Source organism: Moschus berezovskii, chromosome 24, assembly GCF_049115385.1.
Source record: "Moschus berezovskii isolate FMDL1 chromosome 24, NW_MosBer_1.0, whole genome shotgun sequence".
Classification (NCBI taxonomy): Eukaryota; Metazoa; Chordata; class Mammalia; order Artiodactyla; family Moschidae; genus Moschus; species Moschus berezovskii.
The window spans coordinates 49,614,855-49,639,257 of record NC_142483.1 but is presented as its reverse complement, the minus strand read 5'-3'; the positions used below and the strand labels follow the sequence as shown (position 1 = coordinate 49,639,257).

Below are 24,403 nucleotides of genomic sequence, written 5' to 3'. Positions count from 1 at the left end.
GGGAGGAAATCCTGGATCTGTCCGTCAGTAGCTGGGTGACATCAGGCAAATTGCTTTATTACTCTGAGCTCTTGTCTCCTCAGGGTAGTATTAGATTTAAGGAGTTGCTCTACCCCACTGGGCAGGACACCCATCACTTAAGTGTTTAAGTTGGCTTAGCTCTGGTGAAGTAATCGCTTTTCCCTGCCCTCATCAATTTTTTGGGCCTGGGCTGAGCTCCATGGCATCTGGGCCCCTCCAGTCTGGGGACATGTACAAAAGACCCCAGCTGTGGAAACCGTTAACATTTCTTGGAAGGATATTTGCCTTGAGCTCCATTGAATCTTTTCCCCCTGGCACGCTAGGGTTAATTCAGAAGGACATCATTGGGGGCTAGCCCTCTTCCCACATGGTCAGGGGTTGAGCTGTGAAGGCCAGCTTCTGCTGCCATGCTGCTTGACCTGTGAAACCCAAGACTGCAAATGGAGAAAATTTAGGCACAGGGAGAAGGAAGCTGGGCCTTACCTTCTGCCTCAGACCGTCAGTCTCTCAGGGCAGAGACGCTGCAGTTGCTAGTCCAGTTCCCTGACGTGGAACAGGTCTGGAGGGGTCTGAGAGTGGCCTAGCACCAAGCAGGCTGCGTTGTTCCTGGGTGTGGGTGGGCACTCTGCTTGTCTTGGGGCCTTTCCCAGCTGCACACAGTTGGTCCCAGCACAGGGTGTCAGGCCACATTCCCTGGACTCTAGGGAGGTTCTGGGGGCCATGGAAAAAGGGTTGGATGAGGCCCCCTCTGTCTCCACTGTAACTGCACATTGGGCCCCCATGTGATTTGGGCTTTGCCTGAGATTTTGTTGCAATGTCACCACTCCAAGGCAGGCAGCCCCGTGGGGCCCTGGATTCCCTCGTTGAGTATTGAGGTTCAGTTTCCCTTTCCTGGGGTCTGTGGAGGAGGCTGGGGGCTCAGGATGCTGACTGCTGGCAGGGGAGCTTACCCCAGACCCCTGTGGACGGGCCTGTGGGCTCAGTCCTCGGGAACATTGTCTGATTTGCTTGTCCTCACTGAGGGCCACCAGCAAAGGCATGTGTCTCCTCTCTCCCGCCGGCGTGCAGGGCCTGGCCCAGCTCTGCGTGACCATCGAGGAGTGCTGGGACCACGACGCGGAGGCTCGCCTGTCCGCGGGCTGTGTGGAGGAGCGAGTGTCCCTGATCCGGAGGTCAGTCAACGGCACTACCTCGGACTGTCTTGTCTCCCTGGTGACCTCTGTCACCAACGTGGACCTGCCCCCGAAGGAATCGAGCATCTAATAGCCCAGGACACGAGTGGATCTCCAGACTCAGTAGATCTGAAGAGGAAAGGAAAAAAAAAAAAGTTGTGTTTTGTTTTGGAAATCCCATAATACCAACAAACACATAAAATGCAGCTGCTATTTTACCTTGACTTTTTATTATTATTATAATTATTATAATTATTATTATTAATATTATTTTTTGGATTGGATCAGTTTTTACCAGCACATTGCTCTACTGTATCGCAAACAGCGGACACGCCAGCAGGCGCTGAGGTGCTGAGCTGTGAATGCAGAACCAGCGCCGTGCTGAAGAGCCTCGGCCACCTCCTGCCCTCCGGGGTCCATTTTTCTCCGCTTTCTCTTTGTTTGTTGTCTCAGAACCTGTGACACGAAGAAACCCATCCTGTCTTAGGAAACTTAATGCTGCAAACTCTACCTAGAGGAACCTTTGAAGACTGTTACATAGGAACACATCTTCCTCCTACGAGGAGTTTCCCTCTGCCCTCGTCCCCCTCCCGCCTCACCTTTTCCTGTGTTTTTTTCCCTTTTTAGACAGTGAGTTTAAGAAACAGCAGGCGTGTCTTTTCACGGATTAACGGGTGTTGTCCTGACCGAGGAAAAACTGGGCTGAGGCTGAGGATGCTTTGGACTGGAGGGGAGGACGGAGCTGGGGGTGGGTTCTGGAGCAGAGCTACACTGGACTCGGGCACATTCGGAGCAACATCCTTTGCTATGAGACTACTTCTCAGGTAACCCGGAATCGAGGGGAAGGATTGTGTGGAGGCCGAGCATGAACAGCAGCAGCGGGGTTTGGAGAAAGTCTGGAATCAGCTGTGGCTCTGGCCCGTCCGTGTGCCCTGTCCAGTTAATTTTTCCACTCACTTGGGCTTGGGCATAGGACACAACATTTTTTTGTCTACCCTGATTTTAAGGTTCAGCAAGGGTAGAAATCATCACAGTTTAGTGAGTACAGTCTTCATGAGACATTATACTGTAAGTATCTATAATGGAGGAAGAACTGAAATAGTTTCCTCCTGGAGCAGTTCAGGGAAATGGCCACGGGGTGGGTGCCCTGCACAGCCGGGGCAAGAGGATTTCCTGGGTCCGGCCTGGCCAAGGCCTGTCTCTCTGGAGAGCCCCAGAGTCCTGCGGCGCTGGCTCTGCCCTGTGTGGTGACATTACTGTCCCTTTATGTAGCTCGTGGACACAGCTTTCTCCAGACCCCCTTACAAAAGAGGTGCATATTCGAAAAAACCGTTTCTCTGTGTTGCCATAAGCTTGCTCTGTCAGTGAATGTTCCTAATGCTGCTGTTTCAACTTTTGACTTTTTTTTTTAATTTATGAAACATGCAAATTTTTTTAGAAAAAAACAAAACATACACGTCCACACAAACGCTTTGCTATGTGGCTTCCGAGGTTTAAATTTTGAAAAGTAAAAGAATTAAAACTTCACGACCACAGACCACCTCAAACCAGAAATACCTCAGAATTTTCTACTTGTGTAAGTTTTATTATATATTTTATTAGTTGTGTTGTCTCGTAGTAAGTATATTTTAATGTAAGTTGGCTTTTATGACAAGAAAGTTTAAAAGAAATAGAGAAAAAGAAAAAAATGTTGTGAGTCTTCTAGGGAGTGCTCCCGTTTTTCGTTGATAATGTCCCCTTGTAAATAATTGTCATCCACTGTGGGTTGGCTGTCTGGGCTGAGTCTGGGCATTCATCACTCTTATTTGTGAAGGCGTTTCCTTCCCATTGCTGTAGACCATTTTATTTGCAAACTGGATCTCTTCACCTTGAGGGTAGGCGAGTTGGTGGGCAATGGGGAGAGGTTGACTGGGGTGAGAACCGGGTGGCGTCTCCTCCTGAGTTTTTTGGAGGTTCCGCTGTTTCCCTCGACTTGAGAGGTCATTGTTCAGAATGACAGGCGACCCCACTTTAACCTGGGAGAACTGTGGCCTTTAGACCCCCATGAGGTAATTTTACTTGAGACTTGATTTCTTAAGCAAAGCAGTGGTGGCGAGAGGGAAGCTGACCGGTAGGTCTCTGGAGCCCCTTTGGCGGCCCGGCCGGGTGGCGGGGGCTCTGGGCCCCCCAGGCTGTGTCCTCCTCTGCGTGTTTGGACACAGAGCATGGTGGGAGGCGGGCTTTGCTTCATGGGTCAGAATGTGACCGGCCAGGGTGGCTCCAGGGACAGGTTTTTGTTTTTTTTAGTAAGTTATTTGTCTATTTCTTCTTCCTTTTTTTTTTAAAAAAAACTATTTTGTGCTGTGGTATTTTTCTTCCCTCGGAATGATTTTTAACAGCAAACAGGCCTTACAGCAGTTGCTTTTCTTTTCCACTTATTTCTTTCAGAAGCTTTAAAATATTTATTGAAAAGTGCCATATCTGGTTTCTCCAGCTTTCTCCTTACTTAGGCAGTGCTGGGCGTCTCTACTTTTCAACCCTCAGAAGAAACAAATAAACCACTAAGAAATTCCGACAGGATTGATCATATCCCTGATGCTCTCCCATGTGGAACACTAAACCCTAGCCTCTGTTTGATTTTAGATTTCCTCTGGGCAGGTTTTCTTTCTTGTGCTGGCTTGATTCTCATGAGAGCAAGTTTTGCCCTGCTGTGGGGCCCGCAGGGCTGGCCTTTAGTCGGAGGCAGGGATGGGGGTCCCTGTTTGCTGACCCTGTGCCCAGCCACTGTCACTTCCTTGGGGCTGTGACACCAGAATGAGGTTTTGGGATTGGCCCCCATGTGGTGTGTCTTGGCAGAGGGCTTCTGGTGGCACATGTGCTGTGCCGAGTGTCCCTGACCATGCTCGTGGCCAGGAGAAGGTGGGCATCTCTCTCCTGACATCCCGCTGGGGCCTAGGGGGGTCTTCTGCCTCTGATAAAGTCATGTTTGTCCTCTGAGGAGTCAGCCATCCACGACTCCGGCTTGTGCCGATGGGGCTGTGGGGCTCAGCCTCTGCTCATCTCCACAGATGTTTCACGCACTCTCCATTTCCAGGGAGCTCATATCACTCCTACTTTTTTTTCTCTCTCCCTCCAAGCTCTGTGGAAGACCGGGAGCCGTGGAGTCTGGTCTCATCGTCCCCGGTTTGTTCAGGATAGAGGTTTGGCCAAGTCAGAGGACAGAAGTGGACCAGGATCCTTGCCCCTTCCTCCCGAGGGTGCTGTCGTCCAGGAAGGCCCCTGGCTGTGGAGAGTGTGTTCTCTTTGGTCACTCGTGGGGAGGTCTCCTGAGCCAGAGAGACCCAGGAGTGAGCAAGGAAAGGAGGAGACATGTAGGGACGGAGGCCACTGTGTCACAGTGTTCCGCAGAGGACTCTTCATCACAGGCCATGGGAGGGCATGGGCGTTAGCACATCCTGGGGCCGTTGGTCCCTCCCAGGGGTCCTTCTCTGGTTGAAGTACTTGGGGTGTGAAGGCCACAGACAGATCCTTCTGAGGAGGAAGGGAGACCTGGCCCTGGCAGCATGGGGTAAGCGCCGTCAGCCTGGTGTTCAGGTGGCCTTCTTGTCCTCTTGGCTCTCAGTAGGGGCCCCAAGGGCTCAGTCCTGCTGGGGAGGCTTCCTTACACGTGCCAGCTGCTGCTGACGCAGACTTCATCCTGTCTGGATGGGGCGGCATGTGTCCAGAAGAAGAGGGACCTTGTGCAGCCTCGGATAGCCTCAGGATGCTTGAGCCGCCCACTCTTGCGTTCTCAGCCAAGGGAAACATTTGTCATCTCCAGGCCCCCGAGGGGGTTCTCCCTCTGCCCCGAGGGACTAGGCTGACCTCCTGTCATGGCTGGTCCTGTCACGCCTTAGGGGGCTGAGCAGGGGATCCTGTGGTTCTTCTCTGTCTCCTTTCTCTCCAGCTAGCCTCTTTGGGTGCTTGGTGCATGTGTGGTGTTTCCTTCGTGGCAGGCCAAGCCGTGTATTGAGGGTCCACCATATGTCGTGTGTGGCTCAGAGAGCCCCATCCCGTGGCCCCTGCACTCTGAACCATGAGGCCAGGGAGGGAGCTATTCCATTGGGATGGGAGGACTAGATGGCCCTCTTGCAAATGGAATTCTGCCTCTTCCAGTATACAATGTGAAGTTCCCAGCATCTGTTGGCAGTACAAGGATTTTGTGGTTTTTTTTTTAAGTAATATAGTGAGCATACGTATGTAAGTTTTTAGAACTGGTACTAGAAGTTAAGGGGCTTCCCAGGTGGTGCAGTGGTAAAGAATCTGTCTGCAATGCAAGAGACGTGGGTTCAGTCCCTGGTTGGGGAAGATCCCCTGGAGTAGGAAATGGCAACCCACTCCAGGATTCTTGCCTGGAAAACTCCATGGACAGAAGAGCCCGGTGGGCTGTAGTCTGTGGGGTCACAAAGAGTGGCATGTGACTGAGAATGCATACTGGAAGTTGAACAGCCAGGCGTTATTCCGGAGAACTTGGCTCACTAGAAAAATACCTAAATTGGAAAGTATTTTCCAGGAGTTAACTCAGTTTGTCAGTCCCAGCTGCTTCTGAATATTTGGAGAGATGGCCAGGCCTGCCTCAGACCTGACTCTTCAAGAAGCACAGGGAACTGACTAACTATCCCCCCACCCCCCACCCCATCCCACTCCCTCTCCTTTTGGTTCAGGGCAAGCAGCCAAAAAAGAAAAGGAGACAAGGTGGCTTTTTCTGGTGGTCAATGGCTGTTTACAAAAGCTGAACTAGTAAAGTACTCAGTAGCTAATGTGTTCAGCCTAGTAATGATGAGTTGTAAGTCTCAATCAGGAGTTATGTTTTAGGCAAAGAAACCAGCCCAGTAATTCAGTTGATGAACTGTTTGTTTTTCTTCTTAGTCTAGATTTGTAAACAGTGAATTCAGGGTTATAGGCATGTTCTTTAAGTAAGATTCCTGAAAGTTAATTTGCAACCAGCAGTCCACCTATGAATGTATCCCAGACCTTTAGGAGGCTTGGGGAAGTTTCTCTTTTGTTTTTTTAAGAGGATTTAGTTTTGTAGCAAAAATAAATGGAATTTTAAAATGCACCCTTCCCTTGGAAATTAACGCATGTGACTCAGCCACTTGAAAAACAACTACAGTTGGCCCTCCGCATCCATGGGTTCCTCATTCTCGGGTTCGTCCAACCTTGAATCAAATATTTTGGGGAAAAATTACAGAAAGTTCCAAAAATCAAAACTTGAATTTGCCACTTACTGGCAACTCTTTACATAGTACTTACATTGTATTTACAACTCCTTACATAGTATTTTGTTATATTAGGTATTATAAATAATCTGGAGGTGATTTCAAATGTGCGTCATTTTATACAAGAGGTTTCTGCGTCAGTGGATTTCGGATCTCCACCCCCCAACCCTCCATATAGAGGGCCGACTGCAGTGGGTCCAGGAGAACTAAGAATTACCATCAAGTAGAAGTCCAGATTACCTAGTGGAATATTTTGAATATTCTTGTTTTAAACTCGTTTTGCGTTCACTGTAAACTTTGGTTTGGACAGAATTTTGAATTGAAAGGATTTACCACTACTGAAACTTTTTACCCAGCTTTTACATTGTTGTGACGGTATCTTCCAGGTGTGAATGAAACAGGCCTTTGTGATTGGCATCCTCATGTATCCCTGTAGTGCCAAAACCAGTGAGATTTTATTTGCTCCTATGGCAGCTCGTAGTGATAAGACAAGTGTTTTTTCCTCATGAATTAAAACGCATATTCTCTAAATGCCAGCATGTGGAGATGGGCTCTGCACTGCCCTTTCCAGGAGTGTCTTTGGATTGTCTGGAGCCGAGGCAATTCTGAGAACTACTGCAAGCCAGCCACAGGACACTGAAGAAATATACACACAGGTGTGTGTGCGTGTGCAGTGGATTCTACAAATGTGGGCTTTTCTGGACATCCACAGAAGGGCGTTTCCTTCACTTGCAAAGTTTACATTTTAAAGCTCACAGTTAAAAAAATAGGACCCATTAGCTCATGCTTTTCGGGCAGATGTGGATGGGTCTTTTTTTTGCAAATGGAGGAGTCCTGTCTTGAGCCCTGGGAATTTCTGCTGTGGGTTGGGCTCGGGCTCACTCCTGGATTCTCCCAATCACGTTCGCATTGGAATGTTGTTAGGTAGCGTTGTAAATATATAAAAAGAATAGGTTATATACTAGAGATATGACACTTGAAATTTTACTTTAAGAAATCTATAGCACGGCATATATATTTAGTTATATCACCCGACAGATTTCTTCTGCACAGTGTGTGGAGATTGTTTTATACCACAGATTATTTTTATAAAGTCTAGTGAGTTTGAGTAGGAATGATTTTGTAATCAGAGTCATGAGCTTTACCTTCCACGATAAGCGTCCACTGGACTGTGAGTGGTGTGGGGCTGTCACTCAATGCTCATGCGGCTTCTCGCTGATACACTGGCAGAGTGCAGGCCCCGGTGGCTCTTGTTTGGCCCCAGACTCCACTCGCAGCTGTCTACATGGGACAGTCTGCGAGGAGAGGGGCTGGAGAGGCCAGAGGACCCTGCAGTGTGCTTTACGTACATGCTTCCTCCTGACATTTCTTTTGAACAAAGGGTTCTGAGGTGAATAATTCCTTTGTAAGTTATTCTCATGGGTGTAGTGGTGTGGAGGGGTTTCGGGGAACAGAAATGGTACCGGAGTGCAGATTGGGGTGGCTTGGGACTCGAGGAAGATTCAGGCAACAAATGTGTACAACGAGGATTTGGTGATTGGAGAAATCTGCCAAACCGAATGGTCTCAGACCAAGTTATCCAGTTTTCAGGAGAGAATTTTCCATTCGGAAAGGGAGGGGCGTGGTGTGTGGACACTGCGATCAGAGTGAATGGAGGGCTGCCTGGCATGTTTGTCTTCTCTGTTAAGGCTGCTGGGAGGCGAGAGGGGCTGGGCTGGCTCGCCACTTGAGTCTAGCGAGCAACCCTGGAGCCCGCGCAGGAGGCTTGGAACCATGTGCCATCAGGGCCTGTTGCCCACATCTATAGGGTTTTCCTGCTCTTCCTACAAAGGTCAGCATCACTGCCGTGATGTGGAAGGCGGTCTTTATACATTAGCCTTTTGGTTTTTGGGTAGAGTGGATGGTTACTGGGGTGAGCCTTTCTGATGGGAATGTATAAGAGGTCAGTCATGTAGCTAATACTCTGTATCCACAGTTGCTGAAGGCCTTCTGGCTTCAGCCGCTGGGTTTGAAGGTGCGCTGGTCGGGACGGTGTTGTCAGGAGAGTCTCTCATGTGTCCTGTTAAACCTGCTGTGCTTCTCTCCAGGCTGGCCGAGAGTACCGTTTTACGCCACCCCTTTTATACTTGAATGAATGAGTTTCGGCAGGTCCGGGAGCACTCTGGGAGTCGGTCCTTTCCTGTTCCCCATCAAAGCGCGTTTGTCTGCCCTCCAGCCACTCGTCTTGGAATGTAATTCTGTTGTGCCTTTGTTTTTGTCACCTGCCTCCCTCCAAAAGCAACTGCTGTAAGCTTTTTTCTACTTGTCTTTTCTAGCCAGAAATCCCACCTTTTTCCTTTTTCCCAGCTGTGTTTTCTGGATGCAGTTCTGTGCTCCAGGTGTGTTAAGAACCAGTTACCTCAGACCTCCTGTTGAAACATCTGGGTCCTCTCGAAACTGCAGGCTTGCAACACGCACACACACACACAAACACATGCAGGAACCCTGCCGAGTATGGGTACTCGTTTGTTTTAAAGTAAAACTCTTCCCAAGGATTGAAAAGTAAGGGGCTTCTGGCAAGCTCTTCACGGCCCTGTGGTGGGATGGGTCTTGAGTGTCATCTGAACGGTGCTTCCCATGTTCCACTCTGAATTCTGCCATTTTCAGTATTCTCGTGTCTGAATAGGCAAAGTGATTCAGTTGGTTGGCCTTGTTCACAAATGAGTTCTGAAAATGAGCTCTTAGTAACACACGTCCAGTCGCTAAAGCTCAAGTGTAGAACATTCCCTTAAATGGCAGGATTGATCCCCCCCATCCCATCCACCACAGTGCATTTTGGGAAGATGTCTGTAGCATACGTTGCTGTGAAATTAGGCCTTGCGGGTTATGGCTGTTTGTCATTTTGATGTATTTTAAATAAATAAATATATATATATTTTTAAAGAGCCTTTTTTTTTTTAAACCAGTTCAGAAAGTTTAATTAACCAGCAGTCACCACATCTGAATTTGCATCTCCGGGGCGTAGATGGCAGACCAAGATTAAAGTGGTAACTCAGCCCTATGAGCGTGGGCTGCCTGTCTGGCTGGTCCTGCTGACCGTGGGACAGCAGGGTCAGCGTGTCCCCGCTGGGTCCCGACTCCGCCCTCAGAGTGTTCTCTCTCCTCTCTGCAGGGGCTTTAGCCTAGCTGAGGTTTTCTCAGAGCACTGCCACAAGTTAAGTGTATGTTTCGCCAATAATTTTTTCCATAAGCGAAAAATGCACTCATCGAAATCTTAAACCAGCAACGACAGAGATGAGAGTAGGAAGGATGAGGCAACAGCTGGGGTTTGATTTGGAAAGTGTCCAGGTCATTTGCGAGAGGCCGTCTGAGAGCCAGTGTTCATGCAGAGATTCTTAGGAGACCTCATCTGAGAGCCTGACGACCTCCTGGGAGGGGAAGACTTGTTAAAATGCCAGCGTCGTTTTCCTCCCCTCTCCATTTTTTTTTCTTCTAGAAATCTGTAAAAATGCAAAAGTAAATTGGGTGGTACTTGAGAATTGAGGTGGGGATGAGGGTTACCGCAGATGAGAAACATACTTTGAGATTTCAGTTCCACACCACAAATCCACACGATGGCATTTTTCAACTGTACCAAAAGAATCTGCTTATGAATTTGACACATTTATGATAGCATCAAAGGCCAAATTTTCCATGTGTTAACATTTTTCCACATTTGTCCTTGAATCTGAATAACTTCATACAGTACTGTAAATTCAACTTATATTGAGTTTGATGTCAGTTCTTGTGAAAAGAGCTTCTGCATGCAACAGACACACAGTTAAAGAACACAGCAGAGTACATTTGCAGGACCAATTTTGGAACCAATAGATGTCACCTCTCATTTGCCATCGTAATATATCAGTTTTACCAGCTCCTTCTAAATGTTTGTATTATTTGTAAGGGAAAAACAGAAAACCCTAAGACTTGTCTAATAACTTAGTGGAGAATGTGTGTGTTGGGTTTAGGATGGATAGCAAAGTCTTCTTGAGCTGTGTTATCTAACTTGTATATAAAACTGTAATTAAAAGTTTGGATTCACCTGTTTTCTTGCCGTTTACAATAATGAATAATTTGCAAACTCTGGAAATGTGACTAGGATATGATTTCAGACAGTAGAAGTTGAGGAAGCTCTTCAAGTGCTGAAACTAAAGACTTCTTGTTTTTGGCTCAAATTCAATAAGTACTGTGTACCAGGGTATGTGAGATGTAAATGTAATAGTCACTTTTCACCCTTGTAGCTATACAATAAAGATTTTGTAGAACACAAGTAGATCGTACTACTGAATTAACAAAAGTCACACTAAAGTATCATGTTCAAAATATATATATATACATACACACAGAGTTAAGCTTGTTGCTGTTACCCTGTCTGGATTTGAAAAGCGTGCTGATTTATATATATATAATATATATATATTATATATATATAAAATATACCTATATATATTAAATACCCGCACACACCTGAAATGGCCTAAAGCAGACATCCATGTAATTACAGTTGCAAAATGAAGACATTTTGGAAAGAACATTGTATCATAGTTCATTCATTTGCAGTGGATCTTTGTTCCTTTTTACTGTGGTAATTTTAGAAATGAGTGTCAAGTTTGAAATTAGATCTGCTAAGTTGGGGTTTTGCTGCTTAAACTCTGCACTGGGTCCTCAAATAAACCGATGTGAATGTAGTCCCCCACCCAACCCCCCCGTGTGAAGAAGCAGCCACACCCCAACAGAATAGGAGGAAAAATCTAGAACTATTTCAAGTTTTATCTTTTTGTATATGAAAATAAAATAATAATAATAATAATAAAACCCTGTGGTCTCTCTTAATCTCACGGCAGGGGGGTTCTGTTCTCCCACTTACAGGGCCAACTTGAGCACCTCTGTGAGTTCCTGTCTGGGACACCTGCGGTTGTTAATGGCTGATACCAAGCTGCCAAGTTCCTATGGGTGACTAAACACAGGTCTCCAGTTCTGCCCTTCAGAAGCTCAGTACTTAGTTGGAGACACAGTGGGCATCTCCTTCGTGGACCATCCTGGGACTCTTGAGTATGTCCCTGCAGAGCAGGGGTGTGTTTTGCAAATCCCCAAGACCACCCCTCACGCAACGCTGCCCCACAGTCCTATGTGCTTGGCAGACAGCCCTGAACACTATTTTTGTAAGTGAAGCAGAGAAACCCAGTTTTAAAAAACGTTATACTCAGGACTGCTGTGGAATACAAGTGCTGCCATTTCCAAACGTGGTCGAGTACCCGGGTCACTTGCTGAGCTATTAAAAAATACAGTGATGGAACACCTCCCCAGATGTGAATCAGCAAGTCAAGTCCTTTGTTGTGGAGTTTCTGAATTACCTCACTAGAGGCAAACATGCTTCCCTGCAAATAAAATGATTGTAGTCTCTACTACCTAATAAAACAGGAGAGACTCAGAAATCACCTCACTGCTTTCTGCAGTAAGATAAAAGATGTTTTTTTTTTTGGCCTGTGACTAGTACTTGCTAAGTGTGCAGAAACAACTGCTTTGAATCCTTCTGGTGGGGTCAGTGCATTTTTATTCACTTTATTATGAAGATTTAAATAACTTGCTTGGAACATCTGGGAACAATTTTTGATGAAGGGAGGGGCCCTTTATTTAGGAATCACCTGTTCAGTTTTGGGTCCATTTTGTCCTTTTAAGTGTTAGGAAGTTCACCTTTTATCAGTGAGTGTCCTTAATCATGAGAAGGAGAGGAAGACAAAAAGCTAATAATGTTTTTGAATAAAGACCTTGGTGCTAACAACATTGGAAGTTTGAACTGCAGGGGCCATCTGGTTTGCTTTCTCTTCAGCAAAGGAATTTTTTTCGTTTGAAACAGAAATGGAAGTACAAGCCAGTTCATAAAAGCAGGCTTGCCCACATGAGCAAGTAGAAGGCGACTCAGGGGCCATTAAGTCTGCCTCCCCCTCCTTCCCTTCTCAAGCACCCCTATGGAATACTAGAGTTCGCCTGATGACAGTTTTAAAACTACTAATCCTTCATTTTAAAGGTAGGCCAACAGGCCCAGAGGAGGCACCCTACCCAGAGTCAGGCGATCTTTCCTTCTAATTCTTGACTCTTCGGACCCAGTATGGGGTCCCACCTTTGTTTCCAAGTGCAGGATGTGGAAGAAGAGAAGTCACCCACCATCCCCTCTCTAGTGCTTAGCTCACTGCATGGCACTCCGGAGGGCCTTGAGAAATACCTCTCAAGTGTGTATATTTAGTAGATTCTGGTGGAAGCAGCTTTGAAACCTACAGATAACTAGCGCTGCCTGGTTGTATTTGTCTGGACTCGACTGCAGATGCCAGACACCACTAGACAAAAAGGGGGCTTTGCTGGAAGGATCCTGGGACAAGTGGCCAGCCCAGTTCTGGGCAGTCAGGATATGTCTGAACTTCTTCAGGGGCCTTGGAAACGGGGTTTGGCATTACAGACTGTTGTCACCTGTGTCTCAGCATTTGATCCCCTTGTGTTCTGTGCAAAACCAGATGCATCTGCTCTTTGACTACTTAGCAGGAAAAAAGGCCTTAGGTGCCAGAGTTCCACTTGTCACAGCTTTGCTACCTGGACAAAATTCCAGATTTGAAATTCTTGGGAAGACTGGTTGACCTAGCTAAACCAGTTAGTGTCAGAGGCCCAGGGGATGATACAAAATGACTTCATGACAGGTACTCCTGGGAGGAAGCATGGAGTCATGAAACTGTCAAAACAATGTCTACATTGAAGTTAGCAATGGTTTCCTGCTTAGTGAACTAAGTCCACATGGAATGCTAGAGATTATGCTGCAAGATGAAGACCTATTTGTGAGTGGGAGTGCATAAAACATATCCTTTCTTAGCAAGCATTCAGCAATCTGGATTTCATATAGAAAACAGAGCTAAATAACAAATTGTGAATGTTAACAGAGCATTTAACAACATGCCTCAGGTTCTCAAAACACTATATGCTTAATCTCCTTTAATTCTCACAAAAACCCTAGGGTCTAAGAAGTATTCTTGTTTCAAAAGAGGAAGCAGGTGGAAAGTGGGTGAGAGGGATCCAAAACCCTGTGCTGTGATTCAGGGTCCTAAACTACCATGGAGTACTGTCTTGTCAAGAAACTCCTTAGGAGGTGCAAAGCTGTCTTAGGAAGTTACGATTTGTGTAGCATGCGACTCCAGAGTCACGTGTCCTGAACACACCTAATGTGGCACAGGTTTTAGAATCAGATCTGAGTTGGAATCTCGGTTCTTAGGACCTTACTGTAAGCATGTGCTAGTGGTGTACTCGCCTAGTAAGTGGGACTAAAAGGATTCTACGTGCAGCTACTCAGCCCTCGCGCATCACCGGGCCCCAGAGGACTGGAGGTGCAGCCTGCGTGCGCCTGGGCTTCCCGGTCGGTCCCCAGGGGGCGCGCGCTCGCGCCCCGGCCTTGGGCGCCCGGGAGGGCCTCGGTGCCGGGCGACTGGAGGCGGCGCACGCGCCTGGGCCCCGAGCGAGCGATTGGCTTTCGGGCGGCCGACCCGGCGCGAGCCTGCGCTGCGGCAGGAGGCTCGCGTCTCGGGCAAGATGGCTGCTGCGAGTTTTGCTTCCCGCCTGCGCGGGTCCCGGCGCTTTCTGAGTGGCTTCGTGGCCGGAGCTGTCGCGGGCGCTGCAAGCACCGGGCTCGTGGCCGCGCACTTCCTCCGGAGTCGGGATGCTGAGCCAGCGGTGCTGGTGCAGGAGGCGGACGGTGAGTGCGCGGGCCCCCAGGGCTCGGTCCCGGCTCCTGCCTCGGGCAGCAGCCGTAACCGTGGACGCGCGCTGTCGCCGCTCGCCTGGCCCTTGGTGTCCGCTGTCCAGTCTCTGGGTTCTGCCTCCTCTCCCCCCGGCGCGTCTCGCCTGCCCGCTCCGTGTACTTCCTTCCCGCTGGGGTCTACTTGATCAGTCCCCCAAGCACTGATCCCCACACGTGCTTTTCACTGTCTCCTGTCCCCTTGATTGCTAGCTCCATAAGCGCTCGGACCGTGTTTTTTTTTGTTTTGTTTTGTTTTGTTCTCCACCGTATACACGGCCCAGTACCTGGTAAATTGGTGTCTAGTAAGTATAGATGAATGAACGGAGGACCCCATAGTTTTAACACAAGGGTCCCAAAGATCCGGGATCTGATGGCTGATGATCTGAGGTGGAGCTCATGCAATAAGAATGGAAATAAAGTGCACAGTAAATGTAATGAGCTTGAATCATCCTGAAACCATCGGCCTACCCCCCGGTCCTTCCTTGCGAAAATTGTCTTTCAGGAAACCAGTCCCTGATGCCAAAAAGGTTGGGGAGATCCGGGAGCTGTCCTCCTTTGATCATTGTTCAAATGAAGAACATCTGCTAGCCTTCTTCAGCGCAAGTAAATCTGCAAGTTATCAGGTGTACCTCACGTTTGACAAAGTAGATGAGCTCATGCTCATTTCTATCTCCAACGTGTGCGTTTCATTTGCTCGTTTTGACACTTGGCATGTAGCAAGAGAGCTACTCTGGTGAGGTGAAGCCTGGAGAGGGCATGGAAAGAGGGTTATTTGGAAACTGACTCCCTGTTCAGTAGGTGTTTAGTTTCTCCCACTAGGAAAAGCTGTGCCAATTTTACCAGTGTCTTGCTGCAGCATACATCTCTGCCTCAGTACCAGACAGTGAGGAAGAGTGTCAATGAGGAGGTCTTTTTGTTGCTGTTTGGGTTTTTTTTTTTTTTTTTTTGGCTGCGAGGCATGTGGGATGTTAGTTCCCCGACCCTAGATTGAAGCAGCACCTCCTGCATTGGATGCCTGGCGTCTTAACCACCGGACTGCCAGGGAAGTCCCTGAATGAGGGTCTTAAAAAAAAAAATTTTAAAATTAAAAGTCTGTGCTTTTGTGCCCACATTAACTCTTAAAGCGTGGTGACTAGGTCGGCTGTCCCCCATTCAGTTATATCAATGACAGGAGTTTTTCTTGAGTACACTGCATTATGTGGTGCAGAGACTTGAAAATTAGATGTGAAATACCAGTAAAATCGGATTCTTATTTAACAGTTAATGAAATAGCTACAGTTTACTTAGCTAGAATTATGCAATTGATTTTAGGCCAAACTAGTATTTTGCTTACTCTCTTCTTTGCCTTGTAAGTAATTGCAAAAATGAGATCACCTGGTTAATGTTATGGTCGAGCCAGTCCTTTGTCTTACCCACTTCTTTATTATTTTTTGTTCCTAATAAAAGTCACTAACTGTTTGTTTGCACCCTTTCTCATTTTTAGGTTCTTCGGAAAGGGCTGTCTTGGAACAATTTGGATTCCCTTTAACTGGAACAGAGACAAGGTGTTACACTAACCATGCCTTGTCTTATGATCAATCAAAGCGGGTGCCTCGATGGGTTCTTGAACATATATCCAAAAGCAAGATAATGGGTAGGTGATTAGAAGCAAAGGTATTGATGAAAGATGTTTCCAAATTGAGAACAAAGAGGGTTATTAATAATTTCAACCCTTTCTACATCACTGCACTTGTAGAAAATGTTTGTATGGCTCACTAGGTAGATGGATACTGCCTGGCTGTCTCAGGGGTTGAGAGGATCTGTATCCTTGACACATGAATTGGAGGCTTTGTCACAATATGGCTGCTGTGAGCACCACTCATTCATAACCTCCACACAGACCTGTAAATGCCTGCCATGTGCCTGGCACTGGGCTGGGCCTCGGGGTTCTCTCAGTGACCAGAGTAGATGGTCTCTACTCCCAGGACACTTTGGGTCAGGGAGTGGGTGTGTTGACCTATCAAATACTCATGAATGTGTAGTTATACTTGGCAGTAACTGTTCTGGAGGAAAAGTGATTGCAAGTTGGGTTTGTGTAATTAAGGAACAATAAAGAATATGATGGGAGATTGTAACAGGAGAACCCGGTACTGCTTAGCAAGGCTTCTCTGAGAAAGTGGCCTGAAGAGTGGATGGCAGTGAGCTGGGGGGTGGCAGGATACGCAGAAGAGCATTCCAGACAGGGAAAGAGAAGCACGGTTGCCTCTTCAGAGGCCTCCATGTGAAGAGTGTCGTTCCATTAGGGACCTAAAAGAAGGCCAGCCTGGCTGTAGCGAGGGCGAACGTGATTGGAGATTGGAGAGGCAGGCAGGTGCGTGCGCCTGTTCACGTGGCCTCGTGTCCCGATGCCGTCCGTCATTAAGATGGCCGGGTTTTGCTGTTTACTGTTAGACTGATTCTTCGGTAGCCTTTTCAGGTTACACTCCCACATCACTCTTTGTCCAATCTGTTGTTACACTCCCACCACCGCTGTTTGTTGGTTACCAGGGTTAATTAACCCTCACTTTGAGGGTTAATATTTTGTGATTTATTCTTTCTTTGTGAATTTTTCTTTACCATTTTCAATGGGGATATTCTTTTTTGAATTTTGTAGGAAATTTTTGTATTAAGACTGTTACTTTGTCAGAGTTGTTTTATTCCCATTCTGTTATTTGCCTTTTAATTTGCTATATGAGCCACAAATTATTTCTCCATCACTTTATAGTGCATCCTGCCCCTTCTGTTCAGTCACTCAGTCGTGTCCGACTCTTTGTGACCCCGTGGACTGTAGCCTACCAGGCTTCTCCATCCATGGGATTCTCCAGGCAAGAATACTGGAGTGGGTTACCATTTCCTTCTCCAGGGGATCTTCCCGACCCAGGGATCGAACCCGGGTCTCCCGCATCGGAGGCAGACGCGTTAACCTCTGAGCCACCAGGGAAGCCCTTATAGTGCATACTGTGTTTAAATATATTAAAATGAGCATGTGCCTTCGTAAAGTACACATTAACCTGCAGAATAGCAGGAGGATTGGAATATGCTTGGCCTCCCTGGTAGCTCAGTTGGTAAAATATCCACCTGCAATGCAGGAGTCCCCAGTTCAATTCCTGGGTTGGGAAGATCCCCTGGAGAAGGGATAGGCTACCCACTCCAGTATTCTTGGGCTTCCCTTGTGGCTCAGCTGGTAAAAAAAAATACACCTGCAGTGCAGGAGACCTGGGTTCGATCCCTGGGTTGGAAGATCACCTGGAGAGGGGAAAGGCTACCCACTCCAGTATTCTTGCCTGGAGAATTCCATGGACTGTATTGTATAGTCCATGGAGTCCCAAAGAGTCAGACATGACTGAGCAACTTTCACTTTGAAATATGCTTACTGCTAGAAGGGAACTGATGTAAGTGTAAATTTTATCATAGCAAGTGAAATTGATTATCAGTTTAAAAAGTTATTTATTTGGCTGTCCCAGGCCTTAGTTGCAGCACACGAGATCTTTTAGCTGTGGCTTGTGTCATCTAGTTACGTGACCAGGGATCGAACCTGGGCTCCCTGCTTTGGGAGCGTGGAGTCTTTGCCGCTGGACCACTAGGGAAGTCCCTGATTATAAATTTACATCAAGAGAAACTCACTTGATTTAGTCTCAAGCCTGATAAATTTCCTTTAAATACAACAGTTTGCCCAAGATGGGATTTCAGCTTTACTAATTTTACCTTACGCTTAAGTTATTATTTTCAGAGGTATGTAAGAAAAAGCACCGTGCTTCATAGTGTTAGTCATGTGAGCTGTACGGTTTTGAGGAGGTGAAATAGAGCTAACTAATATTATTTGAAAACAGGAAGCAATATACCTGTGATTTCCTTAATTTTAGTGTGAAGCATTTGTTTTACAGTTTTAGTAATGACAGGCTAAGTTATTTAGATTAACTCTCCTGCCAAAAACAACAAGAAATGTTATTAGCAGTATATAGAAAAAAATAATTAAAAAAAAATATATGAAGAGCCTAAGTAGAGCTTTGCCAGGCCAATATTTGGGGGAATGCCAGAATCCAGAGAGGGTCAGAGTGGTCCTGGTAAACTAAAGCCATATTGCTTTTGTTTCTGCAGCCTTATGGGGTGAGAGGGACTGCAAGCAAGAGTTAGTTGTTGCTAAACTCAAATGAAGTATCTGAACTGTCCCAGGAACTTGAGACGTGCGTGCCATCACTAAGGATTGATACTACCTACTAACTGCTCAAAGAGATACCAGCTGGCAACTTGCCTTGCTTAGAGAATCTTGAGGGATATTTGTGCACTTACATTGTGTGTCTTTTTTCTTCAGGTGATGCAGACAGAAAACACTGTAAATTCAAGCCGGATCCCAGCATCCCTCCAGCCTTCAGTGCCTTCAATGAGGACTATATTGGCAGTGGGTGGTCGCGAGGCCATATGGCCCCAGCAGGAAATAACAAATTCTCAACTGTAGGCACATTTTTCGGGAGGGATGGGAACACAGGGCTGGTATCATGCATTCCCTGGGACTTGGAAATTAACCTAAGACCCTAACCCTTGAGGATTTTCATACTGTACTTTGCCGTTTTCTTCCTAATTACGCTTCTTTTCTTTGCTCAGATGCGCAAGCATTTGTAAAGGAGTTGAGTGAGGAAAACTAAAAGCTATGCAAAAGGGAATTGTAAAGCCAATATGAGCTTAAACAACTCACTCATTTTTATCTTGAAAAATTTCAGACCTGTAGAAAAGTTGAAAAGAGAGCACAGCAAAAATATTTTGACTTGGAGAAAAGTTGAGGATAGTACAGAAAATGCATCTTGATACATTTACTTTATGAATTTTCTTAAACCATGGACAGTAAATTGCAGACATGGTAATACTTCATGCCTAGGTAGATTGTTTGGGAGATTATATTATCTGAGGATGAGGATATTTGAATATATATCAAGTATCATTATACTAAGAAATGTGTGCAAATGTGTTTTTATACAATAATATCTAGTATACAGTTCACATTCAGATTTGCCAAATTATCCCAATTATGTCATTTAGAACTTTAAAAAAAAATTCAGTATCTAATCATGAGTCACATATTATATTTAATTGTCATGTCTCTCTAGCCTCCTTTAGTTTAGGATACTTTTTCTGCCAAAAAAGGGGAGAAGTGATTTTTCTGATGTTGAGATTATTACATGAATTGTTGGTGATTATTGTCTTTAAGATAGTGACTCTCAACCTTGGATACTCATTATAAGAAGCTGGGGAAGTCTTAAAACAGTCCTGGTACCCAGACTGTAATGAGAGCAGGTAAATCAGGAATTCTAGGGCGTGGAACCCAAGCATCCATATTTTTGAAGCTCTGTAGATTATGTCAGTGTGCATGCAAGCCGGAGAGCCACTTTTTGAAGACAGAGTATTTGGTGGCCTTGGCAGTTGCTGCTGCTGCTGCTGCTAAGTCGCGTCAGTCGTGTCTGACTCTGTGCGACCCCATAGACGGCAGCCCATCAGGCTCCTCTGTCCCTGGGATTCTCTGGGCAAGAATACTGGAGTGGGTTGCCATTTCCTTCTCCATTGCATGAAAGTGAAAAGTGAAAGTGAAGTTGCTCAGTCATGTCTGACTCTTAGCAACCCCATGGACTGTAGCCTACAACGCTCCTCCGTCCATGGGATTTTCCAGACAAGAGTACTGGAGTGGGTTGCCATTGCCTTCTCCAGGGGATCTTCCCGACCCAGGGATCCAACCCGGGTCTCCTGCATTGCAGCTAGATTCTTTACTGTCTGAACCACCAGGAAAGCCTGAATGAACACATGGTGGCCAGAAATTCAAAACAACAGGACTTTTTTGGTGCCACTGTTGAACTAATGTGTTTGTACTACTTAAATACTGCTGTGTTCCTAAAAGCTGACCTTTGTTGAGAAACTCTTTGCCAGAGACTTAGCACTAGAATTTACCTTTTAGCTATACATCGGAAATTTTTTGTTCATGTAGTCGACATTACATGTATGAATTTAATAAATTATGAAGAAAGGTAGCACGCCAAACTAATCTTTTGTTATAGTCCTTATTCTGATTATAATCCTTATTGAGCTTTCTGTCATGGAGCAGTTGTGACTTTCATGTATCTGAACACATAGTAGCTGTAATTGCCTGGAGCTAAGGTTTGACTAAGGAACTGGTTGTCTCTCTCAGAGGGGAAGGCATTTCAGCGCATGTTCCTGTTTTTATTTCTTTTCACAGAAAGCCATGGCTGAAACCTTTTACCTCTCTAATATTGTGCCTCAGAATTATGATAATAATGCTGGATATTGGAACAGGTGAGCAGGGAGAGTTTTTAAAATGTGATTCTGTGGGAGATGAGTGATGTGACCAGGAGAAGGCGTGCCTGAGCTGTTCCTGTCTTTTATTTTTCAAATGCTGACAATACTGAAGATAAATGCTTTGGGCTAGTTTTCTTTGCTGGATTTGGGGATGGTTTCCTATGGAAGTATAGACGTCAGTCCATAGCCAGCCATTTTGGCCTTGTTCCCACTGGCCGCAAGTCAAGTTCTGGAAGAAACTGCTGAAAACATTATTCTGTTGTTTCACTTATTCACCGTCAGCCGCAGTCCAAGAACATTAAGTGGAAAATTCCAGAAATATAAGTTTATTTGAAATTTATTTTCTTAAGTTTTAAATTGGTGCCTTGCCCAGTAACCCAATAAAACCTAGTGCTTCCCAGGCTTCCCTGGTGATCCAGTGGTTGGAGTCCACCTGTCAGCGCAGGGAACACAGGTTCGATCCCTGCTCAGGACGGGTTCCACGTGCCACGGGGGACTAAGCCCACGTGCCGCAACTATTGAGTCCGCGCTCTAGAGCCTGCTTGCTGCAACTAGAGAAAGCCCATGCACAGCAGTGAAGGCCCAGCGCAGCCAAATACATTAATTAAAATTTTTTTTTAAAAAGATAAAGATTAAAAAAAAAAAATCTAGTACCTTCTGCCTTGTGCTGCCTGGGCTGTGAATCTGCCCTTTGTCCAGTGTATCCCGCCTGTTGGTCAGTAACCATCTCGCGTTCATCGTGCTTGTATTCACATTACTTACTAATGGCCCCGAAATGCAAGAGCAGTGATGGTGGCAACTTGGATTGGCTGAAGAGATGCTGTAAAGTGTTTCCCTTAAGTGAAAAGGTAAAAGTTGTTGACTTAAAAAAAAAATTGTATGCTGAAATTGTTGTGATGTAAGGTAAGAAGGAATCTTACCTATGAAATTGTGAAGAAAAACAAAACTTGTGCTAATTTTGCTGTTGCATCTCAAGCTGCATAAATTACAGCCACTAAGCATGAGAAGGGCTTGGTTTAGATTGGTGAATTTGTACAGTAAGGTATGTTGAGAGAGGCTACACCCATATAACTTTCATCATAGCATACTGTTAAAATTGTTCTGTTTTATCATTATTGTGTTAATCTCTTACCATGTTTATAAATTAAACTCTATCATGAATATATGTGTATAGGAAAAAACAGTATATATAGGATTTGGTACTGTCTGCAGTTTCAGGAACTCACTGAGGGTCTTGGAATGTATTCTCTGTGGACGAGGAACTATTGTATAAAATCATCTGGGTGTTCTCTATTTTTCATATGCTTTCATTCAGTTCTGTCAGGGGGTCTTTTAAGTATTTAAAATTAATACTAATATTTCATGCTATTAATATTTCATTTTACACTACTAACATTTCATTTCTGTTAATACAGTGTGACAGTGTTTATGAAATGCTGGGATAAACCTGATTGTCCTACAATGGATGTAGTTACATAAAAAATATCAACTTGTTGAAATGACACATAATTCTTGAATAGAGTTTGAGACCTACTGGCATAGAAAAATAAGGGAGTCATAAACTTTATGTTGAATGGACACACAGGAAAATGTAGATAGTTGTATAAATGCGTGTGTTTTCTTAAGTTTTTTCGTATAGCAAACTGGGAAGAACGTTGCTTATTTGCTTCTTGGTGTTTTATGCCATGTTCACTGTTTACACTGATTTCTGTAATTCAGTATTCTTGTTACCTCTCCTCGGACTTGATATGGTTTGCTTCTTTTCTACATTTTGGTATGAGACTATCACATATCTTTTTTCTTTTGTTTTTCAGAATAGAAATGTACTGTCGAGAACTGACAGAAAGGTTTGAGGATGTTTGGATAGTATCTGGACCGCTGACCTTACCTCAGACTGGAAGTGATGGAAAGAAAACAGTTAGTTACCAGGTAGGAACATGTTTTAACATTCAGGCTTATGTGCGTGAGATTATAATCTCATTCTGTATTGTACTTTTTAGAATTATTATTTTTAAAAATATTTACTTCTTTATTTGACTGCACCGAGCCTTAGTTGCTGCATGCAGGATATTTAGTTGTGGCAGGCAGGATCTGGTTCCCTGACCAGGGATTGAACCCAGGCTCCCTGCCTTGGGAGCTCAGTCTTAGCCACCGGACCACCAGGGAAGTCTCTGTATTCAACTTTTTAGTTTCATTTATTCATAAGGATTTATTGAGCAGTTGGAATGATAGGCATAGAGGATATAAAGATGGGTTAAAAAGCAGCCATTGACTTCAAGGAGTGCGCAGTTTAGAAAAGGAGACAGGTGTGTTATCAACTAATTATGTTGCAGCGTGCGCTGATGTATCCACGTTTGGGTGAAGTGGTGTCAGAAAGAAGTGACCAACCCTGTTTGCAGGGGTCAGGAAGACTTCACAGAGGAGGGGGTTTGTTTATTTATTTTTGGCCTGTGGGATCTTAGTTCCCTGACCCGGGATTGAACCCTAGCCCCTTCATTGGAAGCACAGTCTTAACCACTGGGCCACCAAGGAAGTCCCCCAAGGAGGCGATTTTTGAGCTAGATCTTGATGGAGGAATAAGAGTGAACAGAGTCAGGAGGGGAGCATGGGAACTCCAGAAGATAGAGCAGTGTGAGCTCATAACACTTAGGACCAGCAGCAGAGTTGTGGGATTTAGGTATCGTTATAGATCCGGGCTGGACGTGAGCAGGTGGAGTGGGGAGAAATACAGTAGAGTAGTCACGACTTCAGTCTTTGGGGTCAAGAGGAGGGAAACATTCAGGAAGACATCCAGTTGAACTGAAAGACTAAAATGCATGAAATAAAATGCATTGTGTTATCTTAGATCAGATCCTAGATCAGAAAAACAAAAGTTTCTGAATAAGAGTTTATTGGACAATTGGTAACATTTGAGGTCTGTAGGTTCAGTTCAGTAGCTCAGTCGTGTCCGACTCTTTGTGACCCCATGAACCACAGCACGCCAGGCCTCCCTGTTCATCACCAACTCCCGGAGTTCACTCAAACTCATGTCCATCGAGTCGGTGATGCCATCCAGCCATCTCATTCTCTGTCGTCCCCGTCTCCTCCCACCCCCAATCCCTCCCAGCATCAGACTCTTCTCCAGTGAGTCAACTCGTCGCATGAGGTGGCCAAAGTATTGGAGTTTCAGCTTTAGTATCAGTCCCTCCAATGAACACCCAGGATTGATCTCCTCTAGAATGGACTGGTTGGATCTCCTTGCAGTCCAAGGGACTCTCAAGAGTCTTCTCCAGCACCACAGTTCAAAAGTATCAATTCTTCAGCAATCAGCTTTCTTCACAGTCCAACTCTCACATCCATACATAACCATGGGAAAAACCATAGCCTTGACTAGACAGACCTTGGCTGGCAAAGTATCGTCTCTGCTTTTTAATATGCTATCTAGGCTGGTCATAATGATAATTATATTTTATCAGTGTTAAATTTACTGACTTTGATTATTATACTGTGATTATGTAAGTGAATGTCTTTGCTCTGAAATACAAAAGGTTTAGGGAAAAAAACATAGAAAAAGGTTGAGTAATAAATGGAATTGGGCAAAATGTTCAGAGTTGATGAATCTAGGTGAAGGGTATACAAGTATTCCATATGCCATCCTTACACATTTTGAATTTGCAATTAATTCAGAATGAAGCAAATGTCTATACCTCTTTCGTATATCTTTTGTATACCAGAATTCTATTACACTGGGTTATATAAAATTAACCACTAAAAAGACAATCTTGCTTTTCCTGCTAAATAGTCGATCAGTGAATGCCATACAGGTGTGTATAGGTAGTCTCAAAGAGAATTTTAGAAGAGACCTGTCGGCTCTTCTGACC

General features: G+C 45.3%; 2 protein-coding genes across 4 annotated transcripts in view; both read left to right on the top strand.

Moving 5' to 3' along the window:
* Window positions 1-11,762, top strand: part of ACVR2B (activin A receptor type 2B) — a 35,175-nt gene extending 23,413 nt beyond the window's left edge. Inside the window, exon 11 of the mRNA XM_055414620.2 lies at window positions 1,090-11,762. Coding sequence (XP_055270595.1) covers window positions 1,090-1,284 — 195 coding nt within the window. The 3' untranslated portion in view covers window positions 1,285-11,762. The remainder of the gene's footprint in view (window positions 1-1,089) is intronic.
* Window positions 11,763-13,907: 2,145 nt separating this feature from the next.
* Window positions 13,908-24,403, top strand: part of EXOG (exo/endonuclease G) — a 32,339-nt gene continuing 21,843 nt past the window's right edge. For 2 of the 3 annotated variants that reach the window (XR_016036167.1, XM_088831728.1), the window contains exons 1-5: window positions 14,187-14,828; window positions 15,709-15,858; window positions 18,556-18,695; window positions 20,464-20,540; window positions 22,358-22,472. Coding sequence is in view for 2 of the 3 variants with exons in the window: in XM_088831728.1 (XP_088687854.1) it covers window positions 14,633-14,828; window positions 15,709-15,858; window positions 18,556-18,695; window positions 20,464-20,540; window positions 22,358-22,472 (678 nt within the window). In the remaining variant the exon portion in view is untranslated. The other variant, XM_055414622.2, reaches the window with a different exon arrangement.